Consider the following 27571-nt stretch of genomic DNA (forward strand, 5'->3'; position numbering starts at 1 on the left):
CTGTGCTGACAGCTCAGAGCCTGGCGCCCACTTCGGATTCGATGTCTCCCTCTCTCTGCCCCTCCCCCACTTGTGCTCTGTCTGTCTGTCCTCTCAAAAAATAAACATTTAAAAAAATAAATCGAGGGGCGCCTGGGTGGCTCAGTCGGTTAAGCGGCCGACTTCGGCTCAGGTCATGATCTCGCGGTCCGTGGGTTCGAGCCCCGCGTCAGGCTCTGTGCTGACAGCTCAGAGCCTGGAACCTGGTTCAGATTCTGTGTCTCCCTCTCTCTGACCCTCCCCCATTCATGCTCTGTCTCTCTCTGTCTCAAAAATAAATAAATGTTAAAAAAAATTTTTTTTAAATAAACAGAAAGCTTTTTTTCTACAACATTTGATTTATGCATTCAGTTTTTTCTTAAAACAAATATTGAGTCTTTTCTTGTGTTAGTGGCTATACCAAATGCTATGGATTCAACCACAAATCCACATGAAAAACCATAACAAAATTCCTGTTCTATGGAGCTGGTTGGTATTCTGGTTGGTATGACACATAGTGAACATTTAGAAAGACAAGGTAATCATCAATTGTGACATGTGCAGTGAAGGAAATGAACAAGGCATGACAGCAGCTGGTGGGGAGCCAGCCACCATGGAGTGTTTTGGAAAAGTCTCTTTGAGGAAAGGGTATTTGCGTTTGAGGTCTGGATGATGTGAATGAACCTGTCAGAGAAAGAGCTTGGGAAGAACATTCTAGGCAGAAGAGATAGTAAAGGCAAAGGCCTGAGGTGAGAAAGAGCATTCGACGAACAAGAAGTAGGCCAGAGTGGCTGCAGCATGGGAAGCAAGGAGAATAGGTGTGTACAGTGAGTTCGGATAGGTGGGTGGGAGCTAGGTCATCCAGGACCTTGCAGGTCTCAGTGAGCAATTTAGTTACCTGTTATAAGAATGCTGGAAAGCCACTGAAAGTTTTTAAACAGGGGGATGATATAAGATCATGTAAGATCTTTACATTTTAAAAAGATCTCTCTTAGAGTTGTGTGGTGAATAGTTTGGCCAAGAAGGGGGACAGACCAGGAAAGAGACTGGTTACAGGGCAAAAGATGATGCCCTGTGGCTTAGATTAGGGAGATGATAGGGGTGAAGGGAAGAGGATGAATTTGAAATATATTTTGGAAACAGACCCAAATACTTGATGGATTTGGCTTTTGGGCTGGAGGGGTTGAGGGTTTGAGAAAGAAAAGAATGACTTTTAAAAGTCCTATATTTAATATCATTACTAAAGAATCTTAAATGGATAAGGTATAAAGAACAATAAGAAAAGAAGTACGTTGAACACCCATGTAGTCACTACTCACTGTAAGAAAAACATGATCATTGCCCTTGAAATTCCTTGGTGCCTCTTCCTAGAGCCCTCTTTTCACGCTCTCCTCTGAGCTTCCATCATCTTTAATTTATTCTCCTGGTTTTCATGATAACTTTCTAAGTTTGTGTATCTAGACGGTATAGTGTTAGTTTAGCATGTTTCTGAGTTTTATACAAACGAATCAGCCTGTGTGTATGCTATGTAGTTTCCCCCTCAATATTATGTTCCAAGATGCACCACAGTGGTTTATGTGATTATAATTTTTTGTTTTCATTGCTGTATAGCATTCCACTCCATTTCATTCCATTGCTGCAAAATATATAAATATACCACAGTATTCGTCCCCATTTGACCATTGATGGACATTTGAATTGTGTTTATTTTCCTGCTATGATTAACAGCTTAGCCGTTAACCTTCTTACACATGTTGAGGCTATATAACTAGGAATGGAATTATTGGGTCATGTGATATGCACATCTTTCCTTTACTAAATCATGCCATGCTGTTCCCAGAGTAGTTATACCAGTTGACGCTTCCGTCAGCATTTTGGGAGGGTATTGTTTTTCCTCATTCTTACCAACAGTTAATATGCTAAAAACTTTTAACTTTTGAAATGGCATCTCACATTGCTTGTGACTTTCTTTTATCTACTTTATTGTGAGGGCAAGAATCTTTTCGTTGATTCGTTGGTGGTTTGGGTATCTTCTTCTGAATTGCCTTTTTAAGCCTTTTGTCCATTTCTTCTTAGTTGTGGTTTTTTTTGGGGGGGGTATCTTTTTTATATTGGTTTATAGACCTTTATCGAATTTGAATCCTTTGTCAAATATATGTATTTTAAGTGTTTTTTCCTTGTTTGGCTGATATTTTCATTCTTGCTATGATGCCTTTTAATAAGTAGCTCAGTTTCATTGTGATCATATTTGTCAGTCTTTTTCTTTATGATTTGTATACTTATGTTCAAGAAATTTCTCTCTGCTGTAAAATCATGAAGAACATTCTTCTGTATTGTCTTCCAGAAGTTTATGGTCTTGCCTTTCACATTTGTCTTTAAGCTACCTGGAAATGATTTTCGTGTAGAATATATTCAGTACAAGTCCAATTTAATTTTTTTTTTAATGTACGGGTAATTGATGATCTCAATATTATTTATTGAGAAGTTCATTCTTTCCCCACTGATCTACAGTGCCTGGCTGGCAACTGTAATAGTTCTTTTAAGAAAATAACTTTTGGGGGCGCCTGGGTGGCGCAGTCGGTTAAGCGTCCGACTTCAGCCAGGTCACGATCTCGCGGTCCGTGAGTTCGAGCCCCGCGTCAGGCTCTGGGCTGATGGCTCAGAGCCTGGAGCCTGTTTCCGATTCTGTGTCTCCCTCTCTCTCTGCCCCTCCCCCGTTCCTGCTCTGTCTCTCTCTGTCCCAAAAAAAAATAAATAAACATTGAAAAAAAAAATTAAAAAAAAAAAAAAAGAAAATAACTTTTGGTTTTGTTTCTCTTTTTTATGTGTTTATTTTCTCTTAAATTATTTTCTGCTTTTGTATTTATTCTGGCTTTGATCCTCTTTAGTGTACATTTGTTTCCTCTTCCATTAATTTCTGTTTTGTGTTTATTCTTTCCTCGTGACTGACTTTTTGGGCAGTTAATCTGTTCTTTTAACTTCGTAAGTTGTATTCTGAGTTCATTACTATTCTTTTTTTTCCCTGAAATAAACTATTCAGTTTATAAATTTCATTTGTAAATACTGTGTTAGCTGTATTCCACAAGTGTTTGTTGCTTCTTTCTTTTTCTCGTTTTTCTTTATTTTAAAAATTTACGTAGTCATGGGGCGCCTGGGTGGCGCAGTCGGTTAAGTGTCCGACTTCAGCCAGGTCACGATCTCGCGGTCTGTGAGTTCGAGCCCCGCGTCAGGCTCTGGGCTGATGGCTCGGAGCCTGGAGCCTGTTTCCGATTCTGTGTCTCCCTCTCTCTCTGCCCCTCCCCCGTTCATGCTCTGTCTCTCTCTGTCCCAAAAATAAATAAAAAACGTTGAAAAAAAAAATTAAAAAAAAAAATTTACGTAGTCATTTCTTTTTTGATCTTTTAGCTATTTAAGAAGCATCTTTTGGGGTGCCTGGCTGGCTCAGTCTGTTAAGCATCAGACTATTGGTCTCCACTGAGGTCATGATCTCGCAGTTTGTGGGATCAGGTCCCGTGTTTGGCTCTGCGTTGGCAATGTGGAGCCTGCTTGGGATTCTCTCTCTCTCCCTCTCTTTCTGCCCCTGCCCTGCTCTTGTGTGCGCATGCTCTCTCTCGCTCTCTCTCTCTCTCAAAATAAACAAATAAACTTGAAAAAAAAAAAGCATCTTTCTAAATTTTTGGTATTTTTTGGTACCGTTTTCTAAATTATATTATAGACAAAGAATAGAACCTATTTAATACTAACCAATAATGGATTTTTTTTTTTTTTTTTTAGTTTGAGCCATTGGGTGCCATTTACCTAGGTAGAAAAATTTGGAGGTGGGAAGAGAATGTGGAACACTGTTTTGGAGAGATTAAGTGTGCAGTGCTTACAAGAATCCTACTAGAGTCAAATGGGCACTTAACACTAGTCGTGTATATTGATTTTCTTTAGAGATGTGGGCATTTTTAATACTCTCGAATATGATTCTCTAAATAACACTTTTTTTTATAGTTGCTGAAGACCCCGCAAAGTCGCTTACAGAGATATCTCCAGACTTTGGACATGCTTCACCACCACTGCAACCTCCTTCCATGAACTCATTATCTACCGAGAACAGATTTCACTCTTTACCATTCAGTCTGACCAAGATGCCCAATGCCAATGGAAGCATTGGCCACAGCCCGCTTTCTCTGTCAGTTCAGTCCGTAATGGGAGAGCTAAACAATGCCCCTGTCCAGGAGAGTCCACCCTTGGCCATGGCTTCTGGGAACTCCCATGGTCTGGAAGTGGGCTCACTGGCTGAAGTTAAAGAGAATCCTCCTTTCTATGGGGTAATTCGTTGGATCGGTCAGCCGCCAGGACTCAACGAAGTGCTAGCTGGACTGGAACTGGTAATTGAATTTGACTTAAACATTGCAGCTCTTCTCTCTCTGGAGTTTTGTGCAGTTTTTTCCCACTTACGCTTTTTTTGTGTCCAAATGTTCTATTCGTCAAAAAAGCCGTCACTAGAGAAAAATTTTATTACTGTGTTGTCTGGCTTCTTTGGCACCCATGAAGCATCCGGTCCGTTTGTTCCTGATGTCAGTTGATCTGTGTTCAAGGAATGAAAATAGATTTCTAGGCTAATGTGTTTAGACTCATTATATTAAGCAACATAGAGTAAGGAAAGCAAATCTGTTATCAGCTTTCTTTTTCTTCCTCAGTCTCCCTCCCCGACTCAGTTCTAATATTTATATCATACATTGTAAGATTAATTGCCGTTTTTAGAGATTTTTTGAGATCTTAGTAGAGGGAAAGGTTTTCCGTTTGGAGATTAGGAAAGCATATTGTTTGGCATTTCACGATCTGGAGAGGCTACTTTGAGTACCCCTAGCTTTTATTTATAAGATGTAAAATACTAAAAATTTAAATGTTTGCATGCTAGTGAATGCTACTTTGGGGGAGGTTGTTAAAATAAACAGCCTCCGCCCCTTAGTTCCAGTACATGTGGAGTTGATGTGGGGAAGTCACACCTTTTAACCAGGGAAGGTCTAAGCATACATTCTGGAAGGAAACGCAGTGAGGACTTCATGCTGGAGTCAGGAATTTCTTAAATGATCAGTTGTGGGCAGAAGCGCTGCTTAGCCCACCCCTTTTTCCTGACGGAGTTCTCGGGACAGGATTCCGTGATGACGGAATTCTGAGAAAGGTGAACCAGAAACCAATTGTAGAAACCATAATGCTGCGTATGCTGTGCTGCACGGTGCAGAATAACGTATATCGAAGCATTTCTTTTTCAGGAAGATGAATGTGCGGGCTGTACAGACGGAACCTTTAGGGGCACACGGTACTTCACTTGTGCCCTGAAGAAGGCGCTGTTTGTTAAGCTGAAGAGCTGCAGGCCCGACTCGAGATTTGCATCCCTGCAGCCAGTTTCCAATCAGATCGAACGCTGTAACTCCCTGGGTATTTGATGCCTTTCATTTCCTTACAAATCTGCAGTAACTCTGGTTCTGATCTCAGGCCATTTTGCAGTAGGCCACAGTGACAGCGTTTCAATATATTTCTGGCCAACGTTCATCAGGCTTGTAAATCAGTTAAAATTGCTGCTTGGTGTCTAAGAGAGTGACAGTGGTCCCAAGAGGGGACTTTTGAAAAAAGTATTAGTCAGGAAAACAGTTTTCTCTTCCTGTTGGTTTCTGGCATTTAATTAAAAAAAAATTTTTTTTTAATGTTTACTTATTTTTGAGAGAAAGAGAGAGTACAAGCAGGGGAGGGGTCGAGAGAGAGGGAAACACAGAATCGAAGCAGGGTTCAGGCTCTGAGCCGTCAGCACAAAGCCGGATGCAGGGCTCTAACTATGCTCTGCGAGATCATGACCTGAGCCGAAGTCAGACACTTAACCGATAGAGCCACCCAGGCGCCCCTGCCGGCATTTAATTTTTAAGAACACAGAGGTAGAAATTGAATTGTGGCCTTCTTTTGGCCCTGACTACCTTCCCGATGTATCATAAAAGCATATCAATAACCATATCTGATTAAGAAGGTCAGCATTATTTTATGAAGCAGTTTTAGATTGATTGATAAAGGACAGATCCCCTTCATCACTTGTAATGGGTGACAGTTTCTTGATGTTCTCCCTTTCCAGTTTTGGGTAATAGTCGTGAAGCATCTTGAGGGTTAAGTGACTATCAGTAGGAAAGCCATCTTTATGAAGAACATTTTTCCTTACAGTTGAAGTACATTTTTTTCCAAAACTTTGGAAATTTTTGTTTTCTGACTTGAAGACGAAGCATCTCAGACCAATAAAATATTTGGGGAACAAAATATTTTACTTGGCACATGTTTTTTATACACTACTGAGTACTCTAAGGTGTTTTTTAAATGGTGGAGGAAGTGGGGCGCCTGGGTGGCTCAGTCGGTTAAGTGTCCGACTTCGGCTCAGGTCGTGATCTCGCGGTTTGTGGGTTCGAGCCCCGCCTCGGGCTCTGTGCTGACAGCTCGGAGCCTGGAGCCTGCTTCGGATTCTGTGTCTCCCTCTCTCTCTCCGCCCCTCCCTCACTCGCACTCTGTCTCTCTCTCTCTCTCTCTCTCAAAAATAAATAAACATTAAAAAAAACTAAAAAAATTTAAGCAGTGGAAGAAGTGAGATTGAAAATGAACACCACCATTTTCACCGGCCACGCTGAAGAACCATGAAACCAAACCCACCTTTAACTTAGTTTTAAGTTGGGAAACAGATTTTGCCTCACGATACAAAAATGTATCTTAAAACGAAGAAGTCTGTCAGAGTACATGTTGTAGTAGTCGAAAAGGATGCTTTTCATTTTCATTTTTATGTTGGCAGCATTCGGAGGCTACTTGAGTGAAGTAGTGGAAGAAAATACCCCACCCAAAATGGAAAAAGAAGGTTTAGAGATAATGATTGGAAAGAAGAAGGGTATCCAGGGTCATTACAATTCTTGTTACTTAGACTCAACCTTATTCTGGTAAGTTTAAAATTAGCGCGGAGACATGTGTGCACGTGCGTGTGCGTGCGAGGAGCCGCTAACTGCCTCTGAGTAAAGAAACTGGGAGGCTGGGGAACAGGGAAAAAGGGAGGTTTACATTTCACTGTATACCCTTGGAAGCTACTGAACATCGTCTCAGGGTGCTTGTATTAACAAATTAATATAAAAGTAATGTGGTGAATGATCAGTAAGAACGATAGTGTTATAGGTGGGACAGATACTCTGAGGGTGTCTGGGAAACCGTGTAACTGAAGACAGTAAGTACAGTATCTTTGTCACGTATCAAACAACATGACTTGGTAAGTCATTGGCTGCTTATGTGTTTGCATAAGGAGGAAGTGTTTCCTTCCTTCGCTAGGTCAAGGCAATCGTAAGGCAGCTTTATGTTAAAGAATTACCTTCAGTAGAGGCACAGATGCCCTCGTATACATAGTTGATTCCAAAGTCCAACGACTTAACGCAACAAGAATTTTTATGCTGAGATCGAACCACGTATGTTGCCAGTTTAGTTGAGCATAAGTGGCCAGGTCTATACAGCCACATTGTAAGAATTAGGAAGTTAATTGGGGTGTTAACATTTTAAAAGTGGGAAGAAGAATCAACATGGTGGGCTATTTGGGCAGGATACTGTCCGTCTCTTCGGTGTGTGGACAGAAACAAGCCTTACGGAATTGATGCAGTCCTTTTTAGATTTCGTGATACAAATTTTGTATCAGCCAAATTTCCGTTTTCTTTGGTCCCAGCAAGTCACTGCTGTTAGTCGCTCACAAGTGATTTTGGCATTCAAAGAAATTTATGTCTCTGCAAAGGGCTGCAGGGAGAGAGTAGTGTGATATCTAGTGTAGGTTGTCATTGCACGTGTGCGTGCCTTGAGAAGTAGTTCCCGACTTCCTCCTCTGTTGGGTGTCGACTTTGACTCAGATTTGTAGGCCCCTTTTCAGCTTTTGCAAAGAAGTTCTCTTAATATTCTTGAGGCCTATGTTTATCCTTTAACACGGTCAATCTATATTGTGCTTTCTCAAGATTGGTATTTTTAACCTGGAAGGATCTCTAGCCCCTGTTGATTGAACCACAGGAACCTTAGCAGGTGTCTTTGGTACCTGTGTTAAAGAAAAGCACGAATTTGTAATGTTCCTTGTTCTCCAGACTTGGTTGTTTTTTCTCTCGTTACATTCTTTTTAGTATCTGTGTCCCCAAAAGTAACGTGTACAGAATAAGGAAAACTATTCCTTTTATTTTACAGCTTGTTTGCTTTTAGTTCTGTCCTGGACACTGTGCTACTTAGACCTAAAGAAAAGAATGATGTAGAGTATTATAGTGAAACGCAAGAGCTACTGAGGACGGAAATCGTGAATCCTCTGAGAATGTAAGCAGAAGACCCAGAATTGTTTTGTCTTTCGATGGTGTCCAGTGCTCTGTTGTTTGGGACAATAAGTAATTCACACCTGCTTTCATTTCTTAAGGGATGGGTGGGAATTCGTTCTCTCGATAAAGCATTTACAGTTTTTTCACCTTTACTGTCTTATTTAATTTCTCCCATCTGGTCACGGTGTAGCACATAGTGTATGCCATTAAATGATGAAACCATTTTGGTACAGTATAGTACAATTTAGTAATTGCAGTAGGTTCGAAAAGCTGATAAGTACTTGTCTTCTGCTCGAGCTTATTCCAGCCATGTGCCTAACAGTACATCCTCTGGTCTAATTTGCATGTCTGGCTTCTTAAACTTAATTTTATCTGGAAAAAAAAGGAGCAAAGGAAATTTTTATTTAATTTTTTATTTTAGAGAGAGAGAGAGAGAGAGAGAGAGAGAGAGAGAGAGGCAGGGCTTGAGCAGGGGAGAGGGGCAGAGAGGGAGAGAGAGAATCGGCGTGGAGCCTGACATGGGGCTTGGTTCCATGACCCTGATCATGACCTGAGCCAAAATCAGGAGTCAGACGCTCAAGTGACAGCCAGATACCCCATAGAAAATTTTAATTTGTAGAATAGCTAGTGTTGAATACTCTTGTGTTGGAACCAGATGAGGTGTATTTTATTAACACATTTCTTGGTTAAAGGTAGGCCTCCCTGCACATTGCTTAAAAAAATGATGTTTTTGGTCATTTCCTAGTTTATGAATTATAAATATGTCTTTGGTCACTGAAAGCAATTTGTAATGATACAAGCACAAGTAATAAGACATTAAGTAAAGACTTTTCATAAGTGGTGGTAGCAGGGATACATGATAACGCCACATTATAAAATTTAAACTATGAAGTTAGGGCCATACATTATAAAAGACATCTGTTCACTCAGGAATATAGAGAGCCACCTATGGAATTTAAAGTCCATATTAAGATGAATTTTTTCTTTTTTTTTTTTTAATTTTTTTTTTTTTCAACGTTTATTTATTTTTGGGACAGAGAGAGACAGAGCATGAACGGGGGAGGGGGCAGAGAGAGGGAGACACAGAATCGGAAACAGGCTCCAGGCTCTGAGCCATCAGCCCAGAGCCCGACGCGGGGCTCGAACTCACGGACCGCGAGATCGTGACCTGGCTGAAGTCGGACGCTTAACCGGCTGCGCCACCCAGGCGCCCCTAAGATGAATTTTTAAGTCTTGTGGCACATTTTTATTGTTTAACAATTAAAATTTAAAAGAGTTTGAGGGGTTCATGGGTGGCTCAGTCACTTAAGTGTCTGACCCTTGAGTTTGGCTCAGGTCATGATCTCACGGTTCGTGGGTTTGAGCCCCACATTGGTCTCTGAGCTGGCAGCATGGAGCCTGCCTATAATTCTCTTCCCTCGCCCTCTCTCATGCTCACTTGCTATCTCTCTCAAATAAATAAAACTTAAAAAATTGTTTGATACAAGATTTTGATGAAAAAATGCAAAATATTGAACTATAAAGAGCATTCAGAATGGCCTACTATGTAACATGGCGAAGAAAGTAAATTATAAGGGAATAAATTTCCCTACTTCTGTCTTTTGTTTTCTTTACATTCTGTAATGGTGAAAATAACTGTTTTTGGGTTTTTTTTGTTTTTTTTTTTGTTTTTTTTACCCTTTAAGATAATTATGAGGCTTGATTTTTTACATCAGTTATTTTATCTTATGCAAATTTTTAAATATACCCTCCGTTTCTTCCCCCAAGTAATTGATAATGGAACAAGACAGATCAAATCCAAAACTCTGAGTCATGTTACCACTTCCTTCCTTCCATCCCAGACACCCTAAGTCCATCAATAGACATTACTTGGATACTGTTGTCCATCCAGTTGAGAATCATGATTAACCAGACTCTGTTGCCCTGTCCACAGCAAGGACCTTGTTGTGATCGAGATTCCCTGTGTCTGCAGTGTTCGTACCTCTATTATAGCTGACTGGTTTTATTTGGAACTGAAACCCCTGCTTTCTCTATTTCAAGCTTTTCAAAGGCAGAGATCCTTTTTTTCCACCTTACTCTTTTCGTATTCCCAGAGGCTGACAGGTTAGATTACTGTGTAAGTGGTGGGTGCCCAGTATATGTTGGTTGCAAAGGGTTAATGAGTGAGTGAAGAGTCAATATACAAAATGGATATAAGATTAGCTAGTTCCCATTTTTCTCGTTAAACGTGGTGGCCTCTAAGATTTCTTCTGAAGGCGTTTTTAGCATAGAATTTTGTCAGGGATTAACCTGAATGTATTAAATGTGTCCTGTATTCGGACAATGATGAGAGAAAACGTCATGCACTCATGCACGTGATGACCGGCTTGATTGCACACCTTCAATAGTTTCTTATCAGTGCCCTCTGCCATTCCCTTTGGTGGCTTTTTTGTCCTTTGGTATTAAACGGACTCTCTCTTTAAGTTGTTTTTTTAAAGTAAATGCTTTGCTTTCTTAAGCAAATAGTATTAAAAGACCAGTCTTGGGCAGGGGGCAGCGCCTGGATGGCTCAGTCTGACTTCAGCTCAGGTCATGATCTCACAATTCATGGGTTCAAGCCCCGCATAGGGCTCTGTGCTGACAGCTCAGCGACTGGAGCCTGCTTCGGATTCTGTGTCACCCTCTCTCTCCACCCCTCCCCCACTCATGCTCGCTCACTCTCTCTCAAATAAACATTAAAAAAATTAAAAAAAATCAATAAAAGACCAATCATTGTACTTTAAAAATGCTTTTTCTATATTAGTATATGACAGCTATTTTTAAGGCATAGTAGTTAGTGTCTGGGATAATTCTGATGCTAGATTTTTAACTTGCAAGCGTCAGGAAGTAGCCTGTAATTGTGATTTTCAAAATAATTGTCTAGCCTATTAATTTATGTATGACATGTTGGAATTATAGAAGAATGTGATTATCAAAAGTGCTATACTAATTTAATGTATATGCCAGTGCTAATTTTTTGTTATCAACGTAGATACGGATATGTGTGTGCAACAAAGATTATGAAACTGAGGAAAATACTTGAAAAAGTTGAGGCTGCATCAGGATTTACCTCGGAAGAAAAAGGTGACTCTTAATTTATAGGCTATGCATTCAAAATAACTTGAAAGCATATGCTAAATTATTGGTGGAAATGTGTGTCTCTGTAACTTTGGGGGTTTTATTTTTAAACTAGAAATTCCTTTCCATGTGATGTGCGTTTTTTAAAAAGTTTTTCCCTAAATTCCAGTTAGTTAACATACAGTATAATATTAGTTTCTATGTGCTGTGCAGTTTTGTCCCCTTTTTGTAAAATGCTTTACCTCTTCTAAAAGTGAGTGATATGTGGGAAGCCGTCTAGTTGCGGTACCTTAAGGGAATAAATAGGTTTTTTCTTTCCTTCCAGTGTGATATTTGGCATTGTTTCCCTTTCTGTGCTGAAGGGTTGCATTGGGTCTGTCCCCAGTTTTCCAGGTAGCTTTTCTTGTTATAAAGGGAGTCAAAAAATGGCTAACTGGAATGAAGCTTATGGTCAGAGACCATATTTTAATCTATTCTGAGCTAATGGATTTGCTCAGAGATCCAGCTCCTGAGTGAACATGTAAGCAGCACACTGTCACCAGCTGTAATGTTAAGAGACTTGATAATTCGTTAACTCACAGGAAAAAAACAAAGTTACATTTCCAGTTTTATTCTACTTACCCCCTCAGAAGAAATTAAGGTGATTTCATTATACATGAATTATTGTACCTTTTCGTATGCAGTAAAGCTGTAACAAAATTAGACTGTCGTACTTTATCATAATTATTTAAATACCCTTTATATTTTTCATAGGCAGGAAAACTTGAGAACTGTGCTTTTAATTAAAACAAATTGATTATGAAAATGAAGTCAGAATAAGAATATAACTATTACAAAAGAATAATTTAAAAATTTTGTCTGTGACTTGAGTTTTTATTTTCTTCTAGATCCTGAAGAGTTCTTGAATATCCTGTTTCATCATATTTTAAGGGTAGAACCATTATTAAAAATAAGGTAACTTTTAAATTATTACGGAAGCATTGGAAAAAATAGTCTTCATTTTCTCTGCTGTCATTCCATAGAAATGATTTCTTTAGTGATTACATAATATTGTATTTGTTTAGGAATCTTAATATGCTAGGTTCCTACAATGCAAATTAATTTAACTGTTTAATTAATTTGATCATTGTCCTCGCCATAGTATCATACTTAACTGGAAGAATGAATCCAGTGTAAATTTGTGCTTTTAATTTTAACCCTAGTAATAAATATCATTGCAAATCATTTTCTTATAAATCTGAACATATCTTATAATTTAATCAATGAAAGGTTCTAAGGGAAATTAAAGATTCTAAGAGAATCTTATTCTCCCATCCAAGTACTAACCAGCCCCGACCCTGCTTAGCTTCCGAGATAAGACGAGATCGGGCGCGTTCAGGGTGGTACGTCCGTAGACAAGAGAGAATCTTATTCTAACCCTATGAGATACCACGAGAATATGGTTTTGACTATCCGTCACTCAGGGAATTAATTTAGCCTCATAGTAGCTCTCTTGTTTCCTGTTTTGTAACTTACCTTTTTTTCTCCTCTGTCTTGAATGACAGTCTTGAATCTGATGCACCCAGGTTCTTAGTGAGATGTTCTAAATGGATGAACTTTGTGGATGGTTTAATGTTCACAGTCTACATGCTGGACCCTTTTACAGTGTAGCTTGGGTTTCTCTGTTGAAAATCTTGCTCATTGGGGCGCCTGGGTGGCTCAGTCGGTTGAGTGTCCGACTTCAGCTCAGGTCATGATCTCACTGTTAGTGAGTTTGAGACCCATGTTGGGCTCACCGAATCCTAGAGCCCGTTTGATCCTCTGTCCTGCCCCTCTCTCTGCCCTTCCTCTGCTCATGCTCTCCCTCTCAAAAATGAATAAACATTTCAAAAAAAAAAAAAAAAAGGTCTTGCTGATTTACTATTTACTTACTTCCCTAAGAGCTAATCACAGACAAATACTCTTACTTATCTTTGGGTCCTAAGTGATGTTGTTTGATGCTAGTGTTGAATTGATGGATAAGAAGGAAGGGAAGGAGGACAATACCACAGTTACAGTTTGATATTATTTTGGAAGTTCTAACTAATGAAATAATACATGATACATAAACGTCAAGAATACATATTTATTATCTATTCAAAGATGGTAATAGCTATATGAACACCTAGAAAATCCTAGAGAATTGTTCAGAAACTGCTAGAATTGACAAAAGACCTTGTAATTTGACCATGTAGAGAGTAATCATGGAGAAATCAATAGCACTTCTATATGTCTTCTAGCAAATATGAAAAAGGGACACTTTCATACTTCATAAAAGTACAAAATGCCGAGAAATCAATTTTATTGAGATGGGTTTTTTAAAACCCATCACAGAGCTAAAAAGTGATTTGATTAATTAGGGAAAAAAGATTGTATTCCAGGTAAAAATATTAAATTACTTAAAGATGTTAATTTTTGTAGAATCACTTGCACATAAGCAAGATCTTAACTTTTTTTTTGAACTCAGTGAAGTGATTTTAGAGTTCTTTACAGGATGAAATGGGTGAAAACATTGAAGTTTGAAGGTTTTTTAAAAAAGAGTTCTATTAAAAGCTCTAAGGCAAAGCAATAGACATTAAACAGTGTGATACTATATAAAAGTAGAAATGTGGATCAACAGACCTGAATAGAAAGCTCAAAAATAGAATTTCAGTATAAGTCAGCTTTCAAACACAAATGAGGAAAGAAAGCTGTGTTTGATACATGATATAGGAAATCTAACAGGCAATTTGGGAGAAAAAAGTCACTTTTTCTTCTTGAAGAAATAAATTTCAGATGATCAAAACAGTTATCTTTTTTTTTTTTTTTTTTTTTTTTTTTTTTGGTAGCCTAACACACCCTAGGTATGTAATAGACTCTGGTAATAACCTAGGATGAAGACAGCTATGATTCTCAGGGGGTAAGGAGGGCCAGACACATGTAGGAGTGCATCTCAGTGCTTGAAGGTCTTGTGCAGTTTGAAGAGGGCTCTGGAAAGTTCTGACACCCCTTGAAGGGGTCACTGTTCCCTTTCCCCTTCAGCAGCCTCTTCATGTGGAGAATCACTGGTTTAAAGATCATAAGAAGATATAAAAAGATGCTTTAAATGTTAGCCCTTCTTTCCCAAGTGTCATTCTTCACCTGTGTACCCCTTTCTGGTGGGGAGTCAGCTGATGTAACAAATAGGGGGAGGAGTACTGTAAAATCTGAAATAGTGGAACAGTCTGAGAGGCTGCATAGTAGTCTTAGAGGACTGACGTGGCAAAGGACTTAGCTACCCAGGGGGATAAATGCGGATGTGATAACCAACATAATCAAATAAACAAAAATAGAATTCCCAGAAATAGAGCTTTAAAAATGTCTATCTCCACATATATACTTTATGGCCGGGAGGGGGGTACGTCACTGAACGCCGTATGTACAGCTGAAGAAAGAATTGCTCGTTTGGAAGATCAATCTGAAGAAAGTACCTGGAATGTAGCCCAAAGGGAAAAGAAGTTGGCAAATGAGAGAGGATAAAAGACATGGAAGACAGATTCTTAGTGCAGTTCTAGAAGGAGACATTAGAGAGAACGGGGAAGAAGAAATAGTTTGATAGTTACTAACTGAAGGTTTTCCAGAATTTGGGGCAGACTTAAGTTCTAAGAAGAAAGATGCACAGAATTCCTGAGCTAGAAGAACCAGGACTGAATTGTCTAACTCAGTGACTTATCACAGGATGTACTGTAGTAAGTCCAAGCTGAATTTAGAATAAAGGAGTAGTATGCAAGAAACAAGGACGAGTCAAGGTCGTAAATGTGGGTAAACTAAGCCTTCATACTCAAAAAACAATGGTAATGATAGTAGGGGTAATGGTGACTAATTCTGTGTGGGGTGTTAAAGAGAAGGTGAAACTAAAATCATAGCCACTAACGAGAGGATAGGGCACGGAGGTGAAGCGTGCCAAGAAAAGTAATGGAATCAAATCGGCAACAAGAAGCAAAGATACAGGACAATTGTCAGGTTGTGTTTCCGAGTACTTCTCATTATAGAACATGGTCTGGGTATTCTTATTACACAGATATATTCTATTCCACAGTGCAAGATAACCCAGAACCTGTAAAGAATTTTAGTGGCTGCCCATTAAGGTCTGTGTTGTGAAGGTAGACAGACCGATATCCTACAATTCCACGAATGTTTTTATCTTCTCCGTCGATGTCTGTTTTATTCTAAGGCTATTGTAGCCTTTGTACCCTTCTGCTTCTAGATTTTCTTAGTGGAAAACAAGCAATCTAAATTTGCAGTGTTGTACAATAGCACCAGCTTTCTTGTCATTCTTGTATTTGTGTGTCTTAATGACCAGCTAATTACTCTAGGGTTTTAGCCTTCTAAAACTACAGTAATGAGACTTGAGTGCTTGCTGGGTTTTTTTTTTTTTCCCCTCCCCAGCCTCCACCCAGGCTCCTAATCCTTCTGCTTCAATATCACAAAGCTGTTGGGCTTACATAGTCACTTCTGGCTCTCTTCTCTCAATGTGGGTTCCCATCAACCACGATTCTCCTTCCCTGTCACCGTTATTATTTCGAGTTCTCACGACTACTGACCTCTGCTGCTTTATGCTTTCTTAGTTTCCTGTCTTATTTTTTTTCCTGTTCCCTGTAAAATTTTTTTATGCTTTTGGCTTTCACAGAAAAATGCTGGTCTCCTACAGTCATCAACAACCAATTAAAATACCGATAACAGCATAACCTTCAGGTTTTTTGATTATCATTTGTGTTTATTTGTGGTGGGTTCTCATGAATCTCCTGGATTTGTGAACAAATAAGTTTTGTTTATTTCAGGTGTAAGTTGCTTTGGAAAGCTGAGGGTTTCTGAAGGTTTGTCTCTGAATAGCTGTTTCTTTATGAAAACCATGTTAGTAATTTTCTATAAAAACTTGAAATCTAGCTATAAGTAGGCTCATTCTGTACCCAGAAATTCTGCTGAAAAGATAAATCATACACTTAAAGATAATTAATCCTTTTGGTAGAGTTAGTTTTAAAGGCTAATGGCATTCTCTAGTGAAATATGTAAAAGCAAAACGTTTAATATAATGGTAACACTGTGATTGGCGCATGGAAGGAGCTTACTTGGCGTTTGTTGAATAAATGAGCGACCATCTAAAGAGACAGCATGCTTTCATGGAAGGAATAATAAGTGGTTGGTAGGGCACCTGGTTTCCACACGTAGTGCTGCTTTAAGTTGCCGGGAAGCAATGATTATTTTTCCCTAGATCTCCAGGCCTTCATTTCATAAATGAAAAGTTGGTCTAGAAGGACTTCAAGGGTCTGCCCCATTCAGATATATAAGAGTTTGTTTTCCTGTTTCAAGCATTAAATGCAGTTTAACTTTTAAACACTCAGTCAATAGTTTAATGGATTGTTGATTAAAAATGATTTTTAGATGTGGACAGATACATTGAAACCAAGTTAGCTTCTGGTTATTATTGTTCATACAGTGCTTCTTTGACTGCAGATGGTATTCCCTTATTTTTCTGCTGATCACTACGGGAACTTTTGAATATGAAAACTGAAATAAGAACTCACTTTTAAGGTTTTATGCAAAGTACACTTAATCTAAATTACTGTCTTTCACCTGGTGTTCCGCCTACCCAGGATTACACCTGCAACCTCATACGTTCTCTGTCCTCAAATGCTGCTGGGACAGCTTCACATTCTCATTTAAGCATTTTGTAAATAAATGTTTTTTTCCTGTGTGTTTTTAGGTCAGCAGGTCAAAAAGTGCAAGATTGTTACTTCTATCAAATTTTTATGGAAAAAAATGAGAAAGTTGGAGTTCCTACAATTCAGCAATTGTTAGAATGGTCTTTTATCAACAGTAACCTGAAGTTTGCAGAGGTTAGTGATGATTGTATTTTATGTGACAGTCCTTGGTATTTTTAAGACTACTACTAGATTCGATAACTGTTAACCTTGCCCCATTGAGAACACACAAACTGTTAGCAAAACACAAATTAAAAAAAAAAGTTCAGAGTTTCAGTTGTGTCCTTGTAGAAAACGTCTTAGAATTAAGATTGAACTTTTTGGATTTTTGGTGCCAAAGAAAATATAAAACTAATTTGTAACTTGAAAACTTTTAAATAGTGTTTAAAGCAAAGGGAAGACTTACGATTTTTTAAAAATTGTCATTCATTTTACCCAGCTTAATATTTAACGTAAACATATCAGCCAAGTATATCAAAAAAGAATGTTTACTTTTCCTTCAACAAGAGACAAATTCACTTACATTGGTCTGTTAATGAACAAGTGATAGAAATTATTTTTCTTCTGCTGTTTACTGAATATCTTCATGATCTTAGTAGTACATGCTTGTGGTTCACTTTTATTGTATTTGTTTCTGAAAGAATGTTCTGGTAAAGCTTTGAACAGTTACAGTTATCTGTCGAAATATAAGGAATGGTGTCCTTCGGTGACAACAGCTTCTTTATTGTACTTGTCAAAACAAGTTTTTTCTTTCTTTCTTTCTTTCTTTCTTTCTTTCTTTCTTTCTTTCTTTCCTTCTTTCTTTCTTTCTTTCTTTCTTTCTTTCTTTCTTTCTTTCTTTCCTCTTTCTTTCTTTCTTTCTTTCTTTCTTTCTTTCTTTCTTTCTTTCTTCTTTTTTTTAAGATTTACTTATTTTTGAGACAGAGAGACAGAGCCTGAGTGAGGGAGGGGCAGAGAGAGAGGGAGACACAGAACCCGAAGCAGGCTCCAGGCCCTGAGATGTCAGCATAGAGCCCGATGCGGGGCTCAAACTCACGAACCGTGAGATCATGACCTGAGCCGAAGTCGGATGCTGAGACACCCAGGTGCCCCTCAAAACAAGTTTTCTAAAATGTTGATTTTAAATATAAACCGACAGTAGAATGTTAGATTGTCATCTTACTCTTAGTGACCCAGGGTTGTGGAACTGCGTGACCTCTGGGTGTCCGTGGAAGGGATCCTGAAAATATGCGGCTCATTGGTGCCCTGCCCTGACGCTCCGCTTTCAGGCTCGGATCCCGTTCGCAGGCCATTGATGTCATGGCGGCACCACACCCTGGGGTGCCAGCCATGGCTGCTTCAGTTTCATAGGGAACATTTTTTTTTAGCACTTTGATTCTAAAAATATATATATCTTGTTTTTAGGCACCATCATGTCTCATTATTCAGATGCCTCGATTTGGAAAAGACTTTAAACTGTTTAAAAAAATTTTTCCTTCCCTGGAATTAAATATAACCGATTTACTTGAAGACAGTAAGTATAAGACTTTTTGTTTTTCAAAAAAATTTTTTAACGTTTATTTATTTTTGAGAGAGAGAGAAAGCACACGCGCATGCATGAGCAAGTGAGGGAGGGGCAGAGAGAGAGGGAGATACAGAATCCGAAGCAGGCTCCAGGCTCTGAGCCATCAGCACAGAGCCCGACGCGGGGCTCGAACTTATGGACCGCGAGATCGTGACCTGAGCCGAAGTCGGACACTTAACCGACTGAACCACTCAGGGACCCCAGTTTTGTTTGTTTTTCAGAAATAGGCCAGTCTCGTTAATTATGAGTAAGAGTCTTACAGGATACAGTTCTTCTGAAAGGCAATTCAGTATCTTAAGAGCCTGGAAATATTAAGCTAGTACTTTCAGTCCTAGATATTCTGAGAAAATAATCAGAGATGGAAGTAAATATTCTCTATGCAAATGTATTTATTGTCACATGATTAAGAAATCAGAAACAATAGGAGAGGAGAGTAGTTAAATGAATTTTCGTGACTCTGTACAATGGAGTACTGCCATTATAATTCGTGTTTGTGAAGACCAAAATGTAAGAAGGTGGTTATGATGTAAAGCTAAGTGAAAAGGTAAGTATGTTGATACTTCCTATAAGAGGAGACATGCACACGCACACTCACACACGGTTTATGTAAATATGGAGGTATAAGTCAGTCATTGGAGAAAACTCACAGTAATGTGGACAGTGGTTGCCTCTTGCTAACTGAAATTGTAGATGCTTGTAGTTCTCTTTGTACTTTGCTGTATCTTTGAATTTTCATCAGTAGGCATTTTTTAATCATGTGAAAACACCCTAGAATATACTATTTTTAATTTTTTGAAACATTTATTTATTTATTTTGAGAGAGTGTGAGCAGGGGAGGGGCAGAGAGAGAGGAGAGAGAGAACCCCAAGCAGGCTCCACACTGTCAGCACAGAGCCCGACATAGGGCTTAATCCCACGAAGCGTGAGATCATGACCTGAGCTGAAACCAAGGGTTGGACACTTAACCGACTGAGCCACCTAGGTGCCCCTGCACTCACTTGAGGGGTGCCTGGGTGGCTCAGTTGGTTGAGCATCTGACTTCAGCTCAGGTCATGATCTCACGGTTTGTGAGTTCGAGCCCCGCGTCGGGCTCTGTGCTGATGGCTCAGAACCTGGAGCCAGCTTCGGATTCTGTGGCTCCTTCTCTCTCTGTCTCTCCCCGACTTGTGCTCTGTCTCTATCAAAAATAAATAAATGTAATAAAAAAAAATTTTTTTTAAATAAAAAATGGTCACTTGATCAGAGAAAATGTCTTTAAAGATATCCTGTGTGCAAGGAAATACAGCAACATTTATGGGGACCGGGAAGGACAGACCTGTTTGAATCTAAGTCCTTAATAAAGCTTAAACTTTTCCTTTTAACCCTTTTAATGGGAGAATACGTGTTTAAAGGCCCCCTGACCCCTCTCTCGCCCCTGCCGCTTTAGCCCCCAGGCAGTGCCGGATCTGCGGGGGGCTCGCCATGTACGAGTGTAGAGAGTGTTATGATGATCCCGACATCTCAGCCGGAAACATCAAGCAGTTTTGTAAAACCTGCAACACCCAAGTAAGTGTGACTTCACTCAATGGATGTTCTCTTCTGAAATCGGAGATTATTTGAAGTTGGAAACATTTCAGGTTTTTGGAAAGTTTTCAGAGTCCTTATTAACTTGAATTCATAATCCAGTGGGATTGTTTACGTGTCTTCTGTTTACTTGGTGGACTTTTTAAAAGTACTCGGTTGCCGTTTGTAGGGATGGATTCAGTTAGAGTAAGTGGAGCCCCTTCGCCGGCCACACGGAGTCTGGCCCGTGAGCGACTTTCCCTTCCTGTTCCGTTTCAGGTCCACCTTCATCCCAAGAGACTGAACCATAAATACAACCCAGTGTCGCTTCCCAAAGACTTACCCGACTGGGACTGGAGGCACGGCTGCATCCCCTGCCAGAAGATGGAACTGTTTGCTGTCCTCTGCATAGAAACGAGCCACTATGTTGCTTTTGTGAAGTACGGGAAGGACGACTCTGCCTGGCTCTTCTTTGACAGCATGGCCGATCGAGATGGTAGCTCAAATGCCTTCCTTCTCCCTGTGGCCCTTTTCTCCTTTGTGCCGGGATAGTTCGCGGTGGGTCGTCTGTGCTGAGTAGTAGAAGGGTGTGTGCGAAAAGCCTTCGAGAAGTATCTTGGGGACACAGGCTGACCGTCTCGAAATGCATAGGCAGCATTACTAAACTAAGGAATAATATCGTTGTGATATTTTGACACACAGGTGATTTTTGTAAAAAGAATCCTAGAATTCTCATTTTAGGGCTGAGAGGTTTTACTTTCGGCTTTGTCTTCTTTTACTTTCGCGCTCCCCCCATTTTCTGTTCGAGCCATGGTCACCGTTTATCGGGCGCCTATGCGCCGAGCTCTCTGGGAAGCACACTGAGTCTCCCACAAAATCCCTGCAAGTTGGGGATCACTCCTCTTTCTCTGTTGTTGAGGCTGAAGCTAAGGTGCCTAAGGTCACATAGTTTGTATTTAACGCCGTCTTTCTGACCTCAGTGCTTATGTTTTTTATACTGAACTACGTTGTCTTCTAAATGACAAAGCAAAGACTAGAATAAATGTCTTCTTTGGAAAAATCAGCCTATTCTGCAGGTAACGTGTTTCTTCCCCAAATGGGGAGCATGCTACCCCTTCTAGGCCCTTCTCTGGGATGCGTAGGCATTATTTAACAGATGCGTTAACGAGCCCACGTACAGTACCAGGGGCTCTACTGTAACTGACAAGCATCCCGATGTGAGATGTTGGGAAAGGCCGTTGGGAGGGTAGGCCGGGAGAGGCTTTCGGGGGGCGCCTGGCACCACACCCCCCGGCGTTCTCATTCACTCTAATGACGTGTGAAGCAAAAGGTTTAAAATTTTTGGAAGTGCAATAGTATTCCTTTTGCTAGATCTGCTCTAAACTGGATGATCGCATGGTGAGACGTGTGGGGGTGCTTCTGTCTGGGAAGGGACACGGGATGCGAGGAGGTGGATGCGTGCTTACGTGTACGCGGCACTGTTCCCTAACTGAATACAGACAAGCCTGCAAAGCGGGTTTAGAACTTTGCTCAGGATCTGCCTCCTTTTACCAGCTTTATTCTGTTGGCCCCAGAATCCTCTCCGAGCCCAAGAAATGAGAAAACCGTCAAGAGTTAAAAAGAGGCTTTAACGTTTAAAAATCAGGAGTGAAACCAGGTCCTTCTGATCTGGAAAGTTAGCTTCCCTAAATTTAGAATTGTAAAATCGCTTTGGTAGGTCAGGGCAGCAGAAGGTTTAGAACTTTACTGCCCTAAATAGAGCTCTTCCTCTTTTCCGTAGGTGGTCAGAATGGCTTCAACATTCCTCAGGTTACCCCATGCCCGGAAGTAGGAGAGTACTTGAAAATGTCTCCGGAAGACCTACACTCCTTGGACTCCAGAAGAATCCAAGGCTGTGCGCGAAGACTTCTCTGTGATGCGTACATGTGCATGTACCAGAGTCCAACAATGAGTCTGTACAAATAAGTGGGGTCATCTGGGCAGGGGCGGAAACCGAATGCGAGGCTTTAGTGTTGCATTTTACCTGAGCTGGCAGTCTTGTTCAGCATCCATTGCCGGCAATGGATGCCTTTGTGGTGATGATCCTTCAGAAAAGGATTCCCGTGTTTAAAAAACAAATTGCTTTTGTGTTACTGACGTATTTAATAAGAAGCCTTTTGCACTCTAGAAAGTATGTTTGTGTTGGTTTTTTAAGAAGTCTAAATGAACTTATTAATCCCTGAAGCTTTAAGTTAAGTGCATTGATCATATGATATTTTTGGAAGCATAAAATTTTAATTGTGACAGTTTAAAACCTCTTTTAGTCCATTGAGAATGTAAATAAATGTGTCTTCTTTATGGACCAAGGATATGAAATCATTTTTCCTTTTAGCTAACGGTTGCCTTGAGGAAGAAATATTTTGGTTTTATTAAGTGTCTGCTTTCAATCCAGTTATTAAAATCGTACTGAGTTGGATTTGTTAATTCTTTCCTGTATACTGCTGGTTTCTGCATGTCAGCAATCTGCCGAGTTTCTGTGTTTCTGCAGTAGTGGTCAGAAAAATACTTAAATTCCATTCATGGTGTTGTTTTCTATTTGTTCTGCTTTTGAGATAGATCTAAGTGATCTTGTCATAAAACGTCTATTTTTGATGTAATTTTCCTGGGGATTAGACTGCACAGCAACTGAAGCTCTTCATTCATAGTTGTAACTGTCAGCTAAGAGGTTTTGGGGTTCTTTGTTTTTTGGTTTTTTGTTTTGTTTTTTTTGGGGGGGGTTGTTAAGGAACTCTATTTTATGGAACCGGGCACAATGCATTTTATTAAAGGATTGGGGTGATAAATATATTTCTACACAAATATATGGTCCATCAGAAAATAAATTTGAATATAGACTACTCATTAAAACCTCCCTGAAGAGATGTGTTGTCTGTGTAAACCTCTCCTGTTGTAAGACCGTCCAGAACTTCAGTGAGCTCAGCCAGTCTGCTCACCAAATGCAGTTTGATTGCGCAGGAGATAATGGCAGTTACGATATTTTATGGAAATGTTGGCAGCAGCTTTATCCTCCTTCTGATTACGTAGAAAATGGATGTTTTCTCAGCTAATGTCCACAGTGTATGTCTAGAGCCCAAGTGGATGTCGTAGACTAGAACCACAGATTATAAATGTTAGTGCTGTGGAATGTGCTATGGTCTGTGTTTTCTTCGAGTGTCGTTTTGTGGCGTTGTTGTCCTTCTGGAAAGACTTCCTAACCATGCAGAAAGACAGAAAAGTTGTCATGTGTATATAGCATATGACTTTATAAAACATTTAACGTCAAAACAAAGTGGAAAGCATCTTTATAAACCCTGCAATTACTTTTTTTTTTTTTTAAGTCTCGTTTAGCTTTGGTTCTATCATTCCATTTTGCTAATATTCATTAGCTTTATAAATTGTAGTAAGGTACAAAAACTCATTTTGTAAGTTTTTTCATTTTTGAAATGAAAAAGTACATACATTTTGCATGCGGTTTTGCTAAATGCTTGGGTGGGGTGGGGAGGTGGCTACTGAATCAGGGGTTTGGGGGTGAGGAGCCCAGACTGTGGGGCTGGCTCTGCCCCTGCCCCCCCCCGCCTCGGGTACTAAGGGAAGGGCCTGGGGTGCACGATGTCTGAGGCTCTGATCTTCTGTAAGTCTAGTCACCCGTTAGTAAATAGGTGTTGAGTGAATAAATGGATGAATGAGCGTATCAATGTGATTTTTGAAAAGATTATTTGGAGGAATGACTAGGAATCTCTACCTAGATGAGATTGATTGCAATCTCTACCTAGATGAGATGAGATGAATTGAAGAGTTAAAAAAGAAGAGAAAGTTCCTTGTCCGTAAAAATTAAAATGCAAGTTCAAGAAGGTATGTCCTGCCCAGCCTCTTGTGGCGGAAGACTTGAAGAAGAGCCGTCCGGGGCTCCCCATCTCCCTCCACCCCCCCATCCCGTATGGAGGCTCTTTCCAGGGGGCAGGGCCACATCTGTCAGTTAGCTCTAAGGACATTTCCTTCAGGTAGACCCGTACGTCTGTTTAGTGTTGCCTGGGGCAGGAGGCACTCGGGATGCCAGGGCCAGCCGCAGTGCTCCGTGTGGAGGGCTGGGCTCTCCCCCTGGTCCTGGACGGTCCCTCTGGGCGGCCCCTCCTTGTCCCTGCCCCGGCACAGCTGCGTGGGAAGTGGGTGCCATCAGGGCTGGGCTGTGTGGTACCAGTGGCTCATGCATCTGCGGATTTATTTACATTTTAGCCCTAGATGTTCTCTAACATGTTCCCGTTGGCTTTTAAAATGCGTTGGTGATCTCATTTTCCTTATCATATCCAAAATCAAGATGGCAATATAGTAGAATTATTTATAACATGGTTTGTGATTCATAGCTACAAATAGAAAATATGACGAGTCCTGGTCCCCCACCTCCAACTAAATTCACACTTGTAAGAGTGTGTGTGTGTGTGTGTGTGTATTACCCCCTATATATATATATATATATATATATATTTGGGGGGAGAGAGGGAGAGAGAGGAACCCTGTTGTGATGTAGAGGCTAAATGTATTTCGTCCCTCCCAGTCAGCTTTATAAAGGAGTTATAGTTTGACTCCGTCCGGGAAGAATGTTTCGTAAGACTGAGAAAACACCCTGAAAACCAAGAGAAACAGTAACAAAATTCAGCACCATATAGTTGTTATAATTGCTGAGGATTACCTCCTTAGAATAGTTTAGGATCTTTATAATTCACGTTTGCCAAATGTTATAGGTAAATGGCTTCTTTCTGTCCCTTGGATCCATTTATTTTTTCACCTAACATAATTCAGGAACAAGGGGAAGACATAGTAATTAATCTTACGCAGCTTGTATTGTCATTCAAAGTCCCGTTGTTTGAACTTGGCGTCTTCATAAGTTCAGGCTTCACTCCCCTCCTCTAGCTGGATATCCAGCTAGATAATTCTGCACCTGCTTGGGTGATGGTAGGCAGAGATGTGAGCCACTGGACATTTAGGACTGTGTCAGAAGGAATAGGAGACATGGTCCTTGCCTCGAAACAGCTTAACACCTACTTCTGACAACAGGATACCTACAAATGTTGGTGACGTGTGAGGGCGACAGGTCTCGGGGAAAGCGCTGGGACACAAACAGCAACAGAAAAACTAACGGACTGGGGGACAAGAGACCTGGTTCCACCCTTTTCTCTGGCCCGTACTGTTAGCCTGAGAGGACTTCTTGATCTCTTTAGACCTTAGTGTCCTCTGTATGACAAGAGCGTTGGAATATCGAATTTCATGGGGAAAAAAATACAAACTTCTAGGTCCCGGGCATGCCCGTTGGGTCTGACTCTTCATGCGTGGAGCCTAGGAAATTTGTTAGTAAAAGACCCCGCGAGGGGAGCCTGACCGCTGGCCAGATTTGAAAACGACTGAGCTAAAAGATCTCAAAATTATCTTTTCTTTTTGCGATTGTGCGGTCATGTAATGTTATGACAGTAATTACAGAAATGGGGGCAGCTGGATGTTTGTCACATTGTTTGTCTGGGTTTACATATGAATTTACGTACGAGATGCATTTTAGTGTACATATACCTCAACCCCCTGTTTCCTAGAGGCTTTAGCGGTCTTTGGAGCCCACACAGATCTTCAGAGGATATCCGATGTTACTTGCCTGAACACTTGTCTTCCATTTTATTTCTTTAGGGGGAAACCGAGGCTCGCTCTGGGTACCAAAGAAACGGGAGAAACAAAACTGTGGCATGAAAGTAAAGAAAAGAATCGTTTCTCACTATCTGCTACTTTAGGACGAAACTTTTAACATTTGTATGAGAAGACTTTCCTCTGGGCTAATGGGGCCCCTTGTCATGAAGCCAAAAATGTCCTTGTTCAAGTAGGTGGAGTGTGATGCTTACCGTTAAATAGAAGTGCTCCTTCTGTGGCAGTGAGTGATGGTAGCCACGCACCCACGACCCCCCTTCAGCGAGAGGAACGCTTGGACCCCCCGAGGCGGGTGGGGCGTGTGGAGGAGGAGAGCGTGTGAACGTGGAAGCCAGTGCACAGAGGGGAGGGGGGAAGGACAGAAGGTCAACCCCTTCCCGCATGGGGGCACACGGGGCTCGCGGAAGACAGAGCTCCTGTGCGCCTCCTGGGGCGGGGGCGGGGGCGGGGACAGGTTGCGTCACCGCTCAGAGAGACCAGGGCTGTAGAGGGCGAGGCTGCCTGCGGGGAGCGGAGGCTGCGCCAGTCTGTTCTGCTTCCAGAAGTTTCACCGGAGGGAAAAAGAGGAAAGGGGGCCCTTCGTCTTATTCTACATGCTGGGGCAGCTGCAGGGTGTCTCCGGAGTCAGAAAGCAGTGGTCAACAGCCAGCCAGCACCGGGCCCAAGGGTAGTGGGGACGTGGGGAAGGGGGTGCTCCCTCCCGACCGCAGTAGGGCTGGCGTTTGCAGGCCACTCCAGAGCCCGCGTGGTTTCCGGACCTTCGGTCTGGGGCGTCTTTGTTTGACCACGCAGTATGTTAGTCTCCCTGTCACTAGGTCAGGGGAAGGGTCAGTTAGGGAGGAGGGCTGTCCTTCCAAGCACCCCAGGCCTCACATCTCTCTTGCACTTTTAAGTACTGTCCGCTTTTGCTTGGTACTTGTTCTGGAGAGAGGAGGTTGGAGACTTGACCGTCACTGGTTCTGTTCTGTAAAATGGCCGTTGAGTTTTAACTCCAGAGAGTCTTAGTGTCCTGTCACAAGCATTTTTTTTCTTTTTTAAGCCCGTTTGGAACTTCCCAGGGAAGTCGAGGTTATTCGTAAATGGGTGTAAAGGAGCACATTTGTACTGCATTTCGCGTATCTGGTGTCTTGTTCAACCATTGTTTTTTTCTTTTTGGCTTGAAGAATATGCCGTATTTATGAAGACATTTCTTTAAAAATAACACCACATAAACTGTCCCTTTACGATCAGATTGCTCTGATTTAGCCTTAATTTTGTTAAACTTTTTAGAGATGAATGAAGTGCTCTGCTGTGGAAAGAAATGTACTATATACTATTTCTGTATCATTAAAACTAAATTTTTATGGTTCCTTTTCCTTGATTTCTTTGGGGAAGGGTTTCGGGTTACGGGACAGCTGGGGTTGAGCACAACCTCTTAACGTTGTTGCCGGTGCCAGGATGGAAGGTTCCTTTGGGGGAAGAGCTCTCCCTGGGAGCGCACACCCTTGTCCAGCCTCCCGCCTCGTTACGACTGCTTTGGAAAACCTGTCAGACTCCCTGCTCTGGGCGACGGGCCGACGGTCTCTGGGTTGCCT

The 27571-nt window shown here is 40.9% G+C and overlaps 1 protein-coding gene across 5 annotated transcripts in view; it reads left to right on the plus strand.

Moving 5' to 3' along the window:
• Window positions 1-27345, plus strand: part of CYLD (CYLD lysine 63 deubiquitinase) — a 69753-nt gene extending 42408 nt beyond the window's left edge. For 4 of the 5 annotated variants that reach the window (XM_047078395.1, XM_047078398.1, XM_047078396.1 and 1 more), the window contains 11 exons: window positions 4012-4391; window positions 5280-5445; window positions 6827-6968; window positions 8233-8355; window positions 11365-11456; window positions 12338-12404; window positions 17191-17323; window positions 18593-18701; window positions 20179-20297; window positions 20574-20790; window positions 22075-27345. In XM_047078395.1, coding sequence (XP_046934351.1) covers window positions 4012-4391; window positions 5280-5445; window positions 6827-6968; window positions 8233-8355; window positions 11365-11456; window positions 12338-12404; window positions 17191-17323; window positions 18593-18701; window positions 20179-20297; window positions 20574-20790; window positions 22075-22259 — 1733 coding nt within the window. In that variant the 3' untranslated portion in view covers window positions 22260-27345. Of the gene's footprint in view, window positions 1-4011; window positions 4392-5279; window positions 5446-6826; window positions 6969-8232; window positions 8356-11364; window positions 11457-12337; window positions 12405-17190; window positions 17324-18592; window positions 18702-20128; window positions 20298-20573; window positions 20791-22074 lie in introns of those variants that run through there. The other variant, XM_047078399.1, reaches the window with a different exon arrangement.
• The last annotated feature ends 226 nt before the right edge of the window (window positions 27346-27571 follow it).

This window comes from Lynx rufus, unplaced genomic scaffold (genome assembly GCF_022079265.1).
Source record: "Lynx rufus isolate CCGP_SWC_20201006 ecotype Redwood Valley unplaced genomic scaffold, mLynRuf1.p SCAF_16, whole genome shotgun sequence".
In the NCBI taxonomy this organism is placed as follows: domain Eukaryota; kingdom Metazoa; phylum Chordata; class Mammalia; order Carnivora; family Felidae; genus Lynx; species Lynx rufus.